At 40.8% G+C, this 13,066-nt stretch overlaps 1 protein-coding gene across 2 annotated transcripts in view; it reads left to right on the top strand.

Moving 5' to 3' along the window:
- COL4A2 (collagen type IV alpha 2 chain) overlaps positions 1 to 13,066 on the top strand; it is a 305,291-nt gene that overhangs the window by 141,193 nt on the left and 151,032 nt on the right. For both annotated transcript variants that reach the window (XM_061607561.1, XM_061607560.1), the window contains 6 exons: positions 2,984 to 3,100; positions 9,198 to 9,269; positions 9,979 to 10,014; positions 10,117 to 10,179; positions 10,551 to 10,586; positions 12,628 to 12,669. In XM_061607561.1, the coding sequence (XP_061463545.1) occupies positions 2,984 to 3,100; positions 9,198 to 9,269; positions 9,979 to 10,014; positions 10,117 to 10,179; positions 10,551 to 10,586; positions 12,628 to 12,669 (366 nt within the window). The remainder of the gene's footprint in view (positions 1 to 2,983; positions 3,101 to 9,197; positions 9,270 to 9,978; positions 10,015 to 10,116; positions 10,180 to 10,550; positions 10,587 to 12,627; positions 12,670 to 13,066) is intronic.

Raw genomic sequence — 13,066 nt, 5'->3', positions numbered from 1 at the left:
TGCCACTTTCTACGGCTGTGTGGCATTGAAAAAAGGCTTTCCCAATAGTGTAACTCAGAAGTGGCTACAGAAGTCTAATCCAATGTGAGTAGCATCATTTTCCTCAGTTCCCTCGTAGTGTCCAAAATGCAGCAAGTGTGCCACAAGTGGCACAGTCAGCAGGAATATGGACAGGAGAGCCAGTGAATCTAACTTATGATATAGAGTGAGGCCTGTATTATGTCCTGCTTCTCCCATGCTATGCTTCCTGATCTCAGTTCTGCAGAATAGAGCCAAAGTGCTTGCAGGAGAAGAGCTGTATATGGATTGCAGTGGATATGTGAGTGACACTCTCTCATGATTTTGTCTTACCATAGGTTGTATAGTGATACTTGGGCAGTGGTCTCCCACACTTTTATTTATTATTTGATTTATATCCCACCCTTCCTCCCAGCAGGAGCTTGTTTGATGATATTCATTCTCTTTCCATGGATGTCCATCACCTGTGCCACACCCACACCCACAAACATATCTTCCTTCTAAGACAGTATTGGGAAATATTTCTGATAATCATATATTTCTTCTATTCTTGTACTCTGTAATGCTTTTATGCATTTTTATGCAAATTTCAGAGATTCATGATATAAAATCTTGCAGGCCCAATGTTAAATATGATGTCAGGCAGACAAGAAGAACTTATTCATGCTGTGCACCATGCATGAAGCATGTAGTTTAAAATGGGTCTCCCACCACTATGCATGGAAATCAGGGGCCCAACCTTTTTGGACCAGTGGACACATTTTGAATGATGAGAAAGTGCTGTGGGGGTGTGGCATAATACAAAATGGTGCCCTGGGGAGCATGGAATAATGCAACATGGCTGATGTGGGGACGTGGCATAACAGAAAAGTAGAGAGTATTAGAGTACCTACTGTCCTGATTGTGGAGATCACACGATATTAATTTCTCACACACACAATGATGCTGTTGCTGTCTAATAATAAAAGGAAGCATTCCCCAGTACCAGGAAAAAATATTAAGTGGCTGCATCACACTCTCTCGCACACACGCAGGCCACAGACACATGCATCTCTCACTCACTTATACACACATTCTTCATTATACAGCCACAAGAGTGGCTCTATACTATAGTCAGTGTGGATTTTTTGCATTCCACAATGTTAAACTGAAAATATCTCCCATGCCATTCTGATGCTTTCCATAAGCTCATTTCAAAACAAAACCTTACAAAACTTACAGTTCTGAACTTGGAAACGCTTGCTTAGCAACCCTCTAACTTTTCATGGCAATACACAAAACAGTCAGAGAGTTCAAAGTGTAAAAAGAGAGAAAAAAACAGCCCTTTTTGACTTTTTTCTGTCAGAGTTCTCATAATATGTTGAAATTAATTAAAAATCAGCCATGTTCACAGAGTACCTGTAATCCTATTACTGACCTTGTCCCATTCTCCGACTTTCATCTTCTGCAGTTTAAAAGTTATCAGCCTATCTGATTTTTAATTAATTTAAGAAATTTAGCATTGAACTCGATGATAAGGCTGGGCATGCTCAGTAAGAACCAACTGTCAGTATTCTAACAGCCAGACTCACAACTGCTAGACTTGGCTAATCAGGGGGCCACAACCACACCAGACCTTTATTTCACTTTAGACATAAAGTCATGGCTTCCCCCAAAGAATCCTGGGAAGTGCTGTTTGTGAAAGGCGCTGAGAGAAGACTCCTATTCTCCTGATGGAGCTCCGGTGGCTAGAGTGGTTTAACAGTCAGCCCCTCTGGCTGAAGCTGTATGAGGGGAACTCTCAGCACCCTTCACTAACTACACTTCTCAGGATTCTTTGGGAGAAGCCATGGCTGTCTAAAGTGAAATAAAGGTCTGATGTAGATGTGGTCAGGGACAGCATTGGTTTAAATTTGGGTGGGAGGCTACATGTGCCTGCTGTAGAATAAAAAGGTGAGGGAAACCCTGAAAATGATACTGTTCACAATGTTTTCATTTTGGACAGGAGAGGGGTTTCCCCTCTGTCCAGTGCCCACCCATCCAATCTCTTCCCCTCCCCCTTCCTCCCCTCCCCTCCCCCAGGTCAGTTTCATCTATTGTAAACATGATTGCACAGGAGTAAATCCCAATGAACTCAAAAAGCATGCAAATGATCAAACCTGCCCTCCATCTCTCCCTCCTGCCTGCTCCCCTCCTCCCCATCCCCTGTGGTCAGTTTCATCTATTCTAAGCATGAGTGCAGGGGAGTAAATTCCACTGAACTCAATAAGCATGCAAATGATCAGTCCATTCTCAGCAAACTTGCAAAGGATCCCATTTCTTACCTCCCAGTTTAAAAAGTGAAAGACCAACCCAAATTGTGTTTGCATTTTGACAAATTTGTAGGGCAGTCCAATATCTCAGAGAGGAGGTCAGGTCTCCTGCTCCCCTGGTGCATTCAGTATAGCTGCCCAATTTCCCTGCGTTTTAAAGTTTGGTAGAAATATCTGTGGGCTATAGGTACATTCTAAAACTGCAAGGTTTTTTGCCTATTAGTGAATAAGTGTGAATTTTGAAGGATGACTGTGTTTTGGTTCTCATGTTGTTTTGGAAAGTGCAAATTTGATAGATTTTGATTGAAATGTGAACTGAATTTACAGTCCCTAAGTGTCACATGGGTAAATTCTTCTGGTTCACTTTGTGTCACATTTGAATTGTGCCTTAGTAGGCTTAGTTGTCTTTTTTTGTTTTAAAGAAAGACAGGTAACTGACAATAAATTTGCCTTCCCACCCTCCAGTCCTCCCAGCCCAGGGGTTGTACAGTTATCTCTTGTTCTCTGGGGCAGCTGATTTGAACTACAGTGATTATTTTAAGAATTACTTTTTTTACTCCATTTGTTCATGAAGTTAATGTCTAGGATAATGGTGAGAACATTTAAGAGCTGTATGAAAATTAGAAAGTGGAAACCAATGGTTAGATGAACATTCTTGTATTGTATCTCCACAGGGTCATCCAGGTCAAGCGGGTTCAAGGGGCAAACCAGGCCATGATGGCTGCAATGGAACCCAGGGGGATCCTGGTCAGGAAGGAAGCCATGGATCTCCAGGCTTGCCTGGTTTCTTTGTAAGTTGCTAGATAAATGTTATGGAATAACATTTTAATTAAATTTTGTTTTTTTTAAAAAAAAGCACAATAGAATGTGCACTTTTCATTTCCAGTGAATCACCAATTATGCTTTCAGTTATCAGGAGCCCAGGGCTCCTCCTGGAGGAAGGGAGGGATATACATGTTTTTAATAATAATTATGATGATAATAATATCAGGAGAAGAATGGTAGATTTTCCCGCATGGGAGGAAGCCTGGCAAAGCATTTCTGTGTATTTGTCATACTAGTTTGTGCAAAAACTTTATTTCTCCAAAGCTGTAGGATACTTGCAGGCGGCTCTGCCTCACAATGAATTCCAGGCTGACTAGCATTCATCTTGTATACCAAAAATTCCAGACTCACATGGAGCTCCGTCATCCTATACAGTCATAAATGATAGATTATGTAAGCCATACTTGTTCAGGCATTCACTTAGACACACAAAGGAGGGGTGGGGAACCTCAACTCTAGGCCACACCTTTTCCCCAAGCCACACCCTCCTCCACACTGTGCTATAGTGATTTTGCCTGAGTGGAATGTGTCCTTGAACTCGCCTGGATGGGGAAATATGTGTGTGTAGAAATGGCTAAGTTTTGCATGGCTAGAATTTAGCCTACTGAAGCCACAGACCTGAACTTTAAATTGTTTTTATATTGTTTTAAATTTTAAAATGTGTTTTAATTGTTTTTAAAATATGTGTTTTAAATTGTATATTTGCTTTAATGTTTTTTATTACAGAGAGCTTCGGCTATGGGGCGGTATACAAGTGCAATAAATAAATAAATAAACAAACAAACTTACAAGATCTGAACAGGGTGGTTTACAACAGATGCTCTTGCAGGTCTCTGATTCATAGGGTCGCCATAAGTCGTAATCAAGTTGAAGGCACATAACGCACGTGCACACGGACGGACACACACACACACACACACACACACACACACACACACACACACACACACACTCTAACCATGCAGGCTGCTCTTCATTTCTGCACACAAATAGCACAAAAGACTGAAGAATGTTTGTTTAAGTGTATTTGATTGAATCTGTTCAGAAACCTCCCTACAAGCGAGGACAGTTTTCAAACTTGCTTTTAATACCCCTTCAGACACTTGCTCTCGTTGTGTGTAGACTTGAAGAGCAGCCTGAATGCTCAGGGATGCTGGGGAGGGGCTTGTGTGTGCACCTATGCCCCCATCTCCTATTTAACCCTTCATGTGTTCTGGAAAGCTTTTTAAAAGGTCCAGAACTGCTGTAGCGAGGATCATGGTGACAAGATCCCATAATGCATAAACATTTATTATTGCCAATGGGGGACTGAATGCCTCCCTATGAAAACGGGCAGAGAACTTCTGCTGCTTTTGAGATGGTGCAGTGATTTTTCCTGAAGTGTTTGCGGTAGGACTGGCTTACCTAACTTTTAGGAAATAGAGTAGTAGAAGGGGACTATTTTTCTTTGCTCTCCACATTTAAAAAAAACCACCTTGTGTATTTGCCAGGTGAGACAATCCCACATTAGCCACCCCATTAATGTACCCGAAATTGGTGGGGTCCCTAGCAAATGCTTAAAAAAAAAGGTGGGCTGAAAAAAAAACCCCATACTAATTATAGCACTGAAAAAAAATGGAAATGGACTGCCTTCAAGTCGTTTCCGACTTATGGCGACCCTATGAAGAGGGTTTTCATGGGAAGTGGTATTCAGAGGGGGTTTCCCATTGCCTTCCTCTGAGGCTGAGAGGCAGTGACTGGCCGAAGGTCACCCAGGGAGCTTCATGGCTGTGTGGGGATTCGAACCCTGGTCTCCCAGGTTGTAGTCCAACACTCTAACCACTACACCACACTGTCTCTCCAATTACAGCACTACTGGTCATAATTCTGGTGGCTGTTCTGGCTTTTTCAGAGTACACCTTCAGGTTACATGAAACTTGTAGAATTGATTTATTTCATTACATTTATAGACCATTATAAAGCACAGATCAGTTTACATTGCAAATAAAGCCTTGAGATACATTTCTAAATACAATATTAAAATAAAAACACACATTAAAACCCAACTGTATAATAATAAATCATAATACAGCAGCAAATTCCAAACAAATGGCATAATGCCCAGCATTAAAATGTCCCAAAGCCAGGGGTGAATAAGTAGGTTTTACTCATGACAAAAGCTGAATACTGAAAGCGCTATAACCTCCAGAGGCACCGAGTCCTACAAACAGATCAGCTCAACAGAGAAGGCCCTATCTTGGGTTATCAGTTGCAGCAGGACCATGAGAAGGGCCTCTCCCACAGATCTCTCTGTTTGAATTAGTTATTATGTTGAAATACAAAAGTTGAACATGTGCACCGTGGGCCATGGTGACTTTACAATATTGCTCCCAAGTCTCTATAAAGTTTTTTTTTTTTTTACCAAAAATGAACAAAAAGTAACACATCAGCTCTTGCGGTTACCCTTCCATGGACGTATGGGCTGGTGATCCAGGAGAATCTCCTGCTGGAGGAAAGTGGAGAGATGCAGTTTTTACCAATCCTCCTTGCACTCCTCTTCACTCTTTTGGTGGGTCTCCTAACCCTCCAGGCAGATTTTCAGTAGATACAGCAAAGGTGGGCAAAAGACTCGGGTTAAAATCGCAAACACCCTTTTTCCAGTGGGAGTATCCTGTGAGTGTAGTTTTGCTCACAGCATCTCTGGATCCAAATAATTTTGTGTGAAAGTATGTGTTCTCCAGTTGTAATGTAGAGAGCAAAGAAACACTAATGTATTCACCCACATTCCCTTTATTTCCTTCCTGAGACAGAATACACAGCTAAAAAGCTAGTAACAACTTCCTCCCTTTGGGGAAAAAAACAAAGCCTGAGGATGTCAGAGAGAAGAAAGAAGTCTTGACACTGAGTCATGGGCACTATCCACAGATGGCAACCCTCTCCCCAGGAAACAAGACTAATACCAAGATAGCAAGCACTTGGTTCCATGGGTCAGACATATGGATTTTGGGGTTGTTCAACTTTTTAACTTGCTCAAATAACCTAGGGTTAGAAACGAGCAATGCTGATGATACCAAACTGTTCAGAGTAGATAAAGCAAAAACTGATCACAAGGAGCACCAAAACATTCTCTGCAACCTGGGTAAATGGGCATCAAAATGATAAATACAATTCAGTATAAGCAAGTGTAAGGTGATGCACATCAGTGCCAAAAATCCTAACTTCACATATGCACTAACGGGGTCTGAATGACTGGTCACTGATGAGGAACGAGATGTTCGGGTCATACTGAATAACCTGATGAACCCAGTGTGCGGCAACTGTGAAAAAGGCAAATTTCAAGTTAGGAATTATTATGAAAGGGATTGAAAATAAATCTGCCAATATCTGCCAATATCATATTGCCTTTATACAAATCTATGGTTTGATTACTCTTGGCATATGTGCACAGCTCTGGTTATCTCACCTCCCTTATGAGCAACTCTGTTACGAGGAAAGGTTACAACATTTGGGGCTTTTTTGGTTTAGAAATAAGGCAGGTCAGGAGGGCAGGATAGAGGTGTATGAAATTATGCATGATGTAAAGAAAGTGGACAAAGAAGCATTTTCCTCCCTCTTGCATAATACTAGAACGTGGGACCATCCAATGAGGCTGAATCTGGAATATTCAGGACAGACAAAAGAAAGTATTTCTTCAAACAGCACTAGGGCTAGAATTTCACCCAATTTGGATTTGGTACCAAATTTTCCATTAATGTGCTTATTTTCTATTGTTGCAGATCGGATTTTTATGTAGCACTTTACTGTGGCTACTTTCAAAAACAGTTTTTTTTAAAAAAAAATCTGCATCTAAAATATTGATATTCAGAACAATCATGTTATTGATATTTCCTTTCATTTATCAATATTTCCTTTAAAAATATCAATATCAAAAATATTAATATTTTTGCAAGGAAAAAAAACAGATTAGTAAAAGCAGCAGTTAGCAGACAAGGAACAGACTCAAATGAATACCACCCTGTTGATGATGATGGCCTGCCTTCAAGTCGATCCCGATTTATGGCGACCCTATGAACAGGGTTTTCATGGTAAGCGGTATTCAGAGGGGGTTTACCATTGCCTTCCTCTGAGGCTGAGAGGCAGTGACTGGCCCAAGGTCACCCAGTGAGCTTCATGGCTGTGTGGGGATTCGAACCCTGGTCTCTCAGATCGTAGTCCAACACCTTAACCACTACACCACACTGGCTGTCACCCGCCTGTTAGGCCAACAGAATGACTTTGAACTGGCACTGGCCAATGGATCTCATCCCTAAACAGCACATAGTTAAACTACAGAATTTCCTATCATGGGATGTCGTGATGGTCACCCATGTGAATGGCTTTAAACGGGGATTAGACAAATTCATTTAGAATAATGCTATCAAATTACTAGCCATGGTGGCTATCTGTACCTGAATAGCAGTTGCTGGGAATCACAAGTTGAGAAAGTGCTGCTGCTCTCAGGTCCTTGTGCAGTTCCCGTAGGCATCTGATTGGACACTGTGAGAATAGGATGCTGAACTTGATTGGCCTTTGGTTTGAACCAGCAGGATTCTGGATCTAGGCTTCTCTGGGTCCTATTCCAATTATTCCTGCTCTGTGTGCAGGCAGGCATTTTCCATGTCATTTTAGAAAGGAGAGAAATGGGAATCATGCCTTTTTTTTTATGCCTTTGACATAGCTGATGCCGCCAAGGGTACGAAACTTAAGAGAGGAGGTACAAGGGACTCTGATGGTGGCAGGATCTTTTTCCCTCCTGTGCTGGTAGTATCCTGTGCCTAAAGGGAAGGAGAAGAAACTATCCCTACAAATATTTGCAGGCTTCCCTTTTTCATAGCTATATTTGGTTTTTTAAACTACTTTACCAGATTTTTTTTAATGACAGAAAAAAATAGGAATTTGTATAAGGTGTGGATGTTCATTTGGGCTACAAATCCTGTGGTTTGCAACTTCTCTGAATTTAAAATTGCAACAGTCATTTCATAGAATCATAGAACAGTAGAGTTGGAAGGGCCTATAAGGCCATCAAGTTCAACCCTCTCACTTGAGGCTCAAGTAGCCTCGGTGGTTAGGAATGCGTTTTACCAACTTCGGTTGGTAGCCCAGCTACGTCCCTATTTGAGTAAAGAGGACCTTACATCAGTGGTACATGCTCTGGTAACCTCACGTTTGGATTACTGTAATGCGCTTTACGTAGGGCTACCTTTGAAGACAGTTCGGAAGCTACAACTAGTGCAAAATGCGGCGGCCAGATTGCTGACAAGGACCAAGCGGTCCGAGCATATAACACCTGTTGTGGCCAGCTTGCACTGGTTGCCAATATGTTTCCGGGCTAGATTCAAAGTGTTGGTATTAACCTATAAAGCCTTATACGGTGCGGGACCACGATACCTTGCAGAACGCCTCTTCCGATATGAACCGGCCCGTGCACTACGTTCTGCTACGAAGGCCCTCCTCCGGGTTCCAACTCACAGGGAGGCCCGGAGGGTGATGACAAGATCTAGGGCCTTCTCAGTGGTGGCCCCCGAACTATGGAACAGTCTCCCCGAGGAAGTACGCCTGGCGCCGACTCTGCTCTCCTTCCGGCGCCAGGTCAAAACCTTCCTATTCTCTGAAGCATTTTAAGTTACACTGATTTACTTTTTAAAATGTTTATTGTATTGTTGATTGTATTTTAATATTATTTTGTTATTCATTGTATTTTTATACTATTTTATGTTCACCGCCCAGAGAGCTATCGCTAGTCGGGCGGTATATAAATTTAATAAATAAAATAAATAATAAATAAATAAAAAATAAATAAAAATAAATAAAACCCCCTGCTCAATGCATTTCTTTCTGTTGGCTTGAGCCAGGGTTTAGGAAGGCTGTTGTGCTGTGTCCATGATGAAAAGCATGTTTTCTTCATGGATTCCTAGATGAGAAGGGGGATGAAGGTGGTTACATATGGATGCATGCAGATTTATAGAAATTATTCCATAAAATCCTTGTGTTGCTAAAGTGCTTGTGGGCCTGAGTGTTAAACAGTTTTGTTTTCAACCACTGTAGGGAATCCAAGGACCCAAAGGTCAGAAGGGGGAGCCTTTTGTTCTGACTCCGGAATTAACAGTACAGTTCAGGGTAAGTCTGTGCTCCACTTATACACTTAAAGAGATTTTGTGCAAAGTTACCATGTTTTCTGGCAGAGAAATTATGTCAATCACCTGCTTGGAAAGGTTTGGGGGAGGCTCAGTTCTTCCTGAATGTGTGAGAGAAGATTAAGTTTCCAGTTATGTTCTGAAGCCTAATTTTCAGGAGGAAGGCTCTTTTGGCTTTTTCATCATGCTGCTAATTGCAGGTTAGCAACTGAAAATTTCTCATCTCATTTTTCAGTATAGATAGATAGATTCTATCCATTGCAAGTAAAACAGCCTCATATGCAAGTTCTGTAGCATTTATTATACACAGCAATACAACTCTCTTTGTTCAAGAAAAGTACTTTTGTAGGGGCTTTCCCCCATGCTCTTTACAGCAGACTGCTCTTTAAAGTGACTACCTTGAAAGAAATTGTATATAGACTTTGCTATCATGTCTTTATAGCAAATAAATATTTGCACATTAGTGGCTAACTGTTTTATTTCTGATACAAGTATGAATTGAAGTCTTTGTCATACTTAGAAAGTTAATTTTTCTAATCACTTTTAGCTTTTATATTTTGCACATGATCAGAGTTTTCTAAAGAACTAGAGCATCTAAAAAATAATGTCTGTGTGCCTTTTATCTCAATTTAGTAGATTGTTTTGTGTTAGAGTTGTGTATTGTATTTACTATCTCAGACTTCTTTCTCTAGGGAGACCCTGGTGATGTGGGTTTGATGGGCTTCCCGGTAAGTAGCATAGCTATACATAACAATGATGTAAGAATAACTAAATGAAAAATTATTAAGGGCAATTGTGACCTTCAGAAATCAATTTTTCTTGACATACAGGGACCTCAAGGTGCTCGTGGCTCAGGGGGTGTGTTTGGCACAGTTGGAAACCCAGGTCTACCTGTAAGTATTATAAGATGCAGGAATTATAATATCAGTTCAGAAGTAGTACTTCATTGTTTAGCTTCCTGGGGAATGGTTATATTTAATGCAGAGAACAGCACCGCAGTATCCAGATGTGTGAACATTGGACTGCAGATGGTCAAATCTCTGAACTCCTCGAGTTATAATTGTTGCTTTTTAATTAGCATTAAAAATGAAAGGACAGTAAAGGGCTGAAACAGTTATAAAAATCGTCAGATTCCTAGAGTTAAAAAAATATTCTAGGTCTGTTTATAAAGCTAGATGTGAAGTAATTTACTCCCCCAGCCCCCATATTTACATGAACTGAACTCTCCTAAGAGATCGTTTACTTTCTAAACTTCTGTTTTCAGGGGCCTCCGGGGCCTCCAGGGCCTGCAGGACCTCAGGTAAGTCTTTTTCTGATGGTTGGGCCCTTCTTGGGTCCATAGAACACAATCTACATGTCTGTTGCAAATGCAACATTGCTGTAGAAGGTCATTCGGTCAGTGGAGGAGTTTCAGCCATTTAAATCATTGGGACACAATGGAAAAATATTTAAAACAAGTTAAGTACAGAGAGCCTATGAGAATTCAGTGCTGTTTTATAGAAATAATTATTTAATTTTGCATGGCCTTTGCCTGTGATGACAAAAGTTCCTCACTAGCCAGGTAGGATGGTTAATGAAGAGTTTGATAATACAGTATTTCTAATCAGCTCCTGGAGGGGTTGTACTTTCATCAACAGGACCCAAGACTAAGTGGAGACTTTATGATCATGATAAATTTGTCCAAAAGCTACAGTTCTCAGAAGAACTGAGGAAGTTGTGTGGTGGATGGTCTGTAGTTATTTTTCTTTTTAAATTTTTTAATTAATTTTATTGTTACACATAGGGTTGCCAGGTTCCTGGCCTGAGACTGATCCTGTATCTTTAGGAGAAGAGAAAGTCAGCCAAGTGCAGGTGTTCTTGCAACACTGTAATGGGAAAAACCACAAGGTGGAATTCTCCCTTCCCCTTGCACAAGATACAGAAGACCTCTTGGAGGCCGGGCCTGGCAACCAAGAGGTCTTCTGTATCTTTAAAAGTTGTGCAGGGGGAAGGGAGGATTCCACTTCGCGGTTTTTCCCATTACAGTGTTGCAAGAACACCTGCACTTGGCTGACTTTCTCTTCTCCTAAAGATACAGGATCAGTCTCAGGTCAGGAACCTGGGAACCCTAGTTACACATAATATAAAAAATTACAGTACAATTATCGATTAAGAACAACTTTGGAGGTTTGGAAGGTACATCATCTTAATAATTCATCCAAAGGGAGGGTATTCATAATTTCATATTGCATTCATAATATATTAGGGAATCTAGGAGAAATTCCAAAATCCATCATCAGGAGTGCCAAATAAAATAATATCTCCTGAAGACTGACCATCCATCTGCCTGTCTATTTATATAAGTCACAAAAGGCCACCACACTTCCAAAAACACTGCTGGGTCGACTTATCCCCTCACCATCTGCAGCTGGTGAGTTATCTTTTTAGAAATAGTTCTGTCCCGTTCTAGTGAGCTAAAGCCTTTTTTCACCTTAGGCCCCTTTCTTTGCCAGCAACTACTTCGAGGAAGGCCACACCCAGTTCCTAGAACATGTAAGAACTATGATTCAACAGCCAGCCAGCCCTTAACAAGCTCTTCTCCCTGGAAGCACTGTTGTTGTTATGTGCCTCCAAGTTGACTACGACTTATGGCAACCCTATGAATCAGTGACCTCCAAGAGCATTTGTCATGAACCACAGTACTAGGTCTAGCGAATGACAGACTAAAGCAAGGGAAACAGGCCAACCTCCATCCCTTTTAAACCTGCCATTATTGTCACTTTAAGAAACTACTTTTATGAACATGCAGCAATCTGAGATAGTTAAAACTGTAGATTAGTGAAGATGATTCTCTGGTTACCTGGCCTATTTGCCTGAATAGTATGTACTCCAACACTGGCTTTGTACCTAGCAACTATTACCCATTCTGATGAAAGAGTCCATGGTCGCATACCAATAGCATTGGCATGATGCACCTTACTAGTAAAGAAAGGGTTTTGGCCGGCATGCAGAAGCATACAGATTGCAGAAACAATCACAAGAGGAAGGCAACAGAGTTATTTTAGGAGACTGATATTTTAAAGATTTCTTAGCATTGAATATTCTATTTTTAAGATTTATTATGCATTGAATATTCTGTCCTTAATGGTCTGAAAACAGATTTAAGAGATATTTTGGGAACTGTAAACCACAACTGATCATTTATAGCCTTAATGTCACAGGAGAATTATTTTAATTGGTAGTAAAACAGTATATACTTACAGAACTGATGTTAGAGAGAATGAGAGAGAGACAGTTTCCAGATTGTCATTTGATCAATGTCTGAAAAACATTAGCTAAATAATCATTACTTTTCATTTCAGGGCAATAGGGGCCTTGGCTTTTATGGAGAAAAAGGTGACAAGGTAAGGGAATCTTATCATTAGTTTGCATTTGTAATAGAATATGATGAATACAGTTTGGAATGATCTTTCTTTGTCTTTTGCCAAGATAAGCCATGTCAGCCAGCCACAAGCAAGCAGAGAATCTGTGGTGCTTATTATGTTAGTTCTGGGCCAAATGGCCTCTGAGAAATCATATCGTTCTCATAGACTTGCCAACATATAGCATATTGTAGGGGCATTGTACAGCATAAATGACCCTGCAATCGTATTGCCAGACTGGCTGCTTGATCTTAATTCAGTTCCGGCAAACACCACCAGTGGCCACAGTGGAAGTAGCCAACCACCTTTTTACCATTTATTGTAGTGGATAACAAAGAAGGGGGACCTTTAGTGCACTATGAATCAATTAAACACAAAA

The sequence above is a fragment of the Rhineura floridana genome, chromosome 2, assembly GCF_030035675.1.
Source record: "Rhineura floridana isolate rRhiFlo1 chromosome 2, rRhiFlo1.hap2, whole genome shotgun sequence".
NCBI classification, from domain to species: Eukaryota; Metazoa; Chordata; class Lepidosauria; order Squamata; family Rhineuridae; genus Rhineura; species Rhineura floridana.
This window is presented reverse-complemented; position numbering and strand designations above follow the sequence as displayed.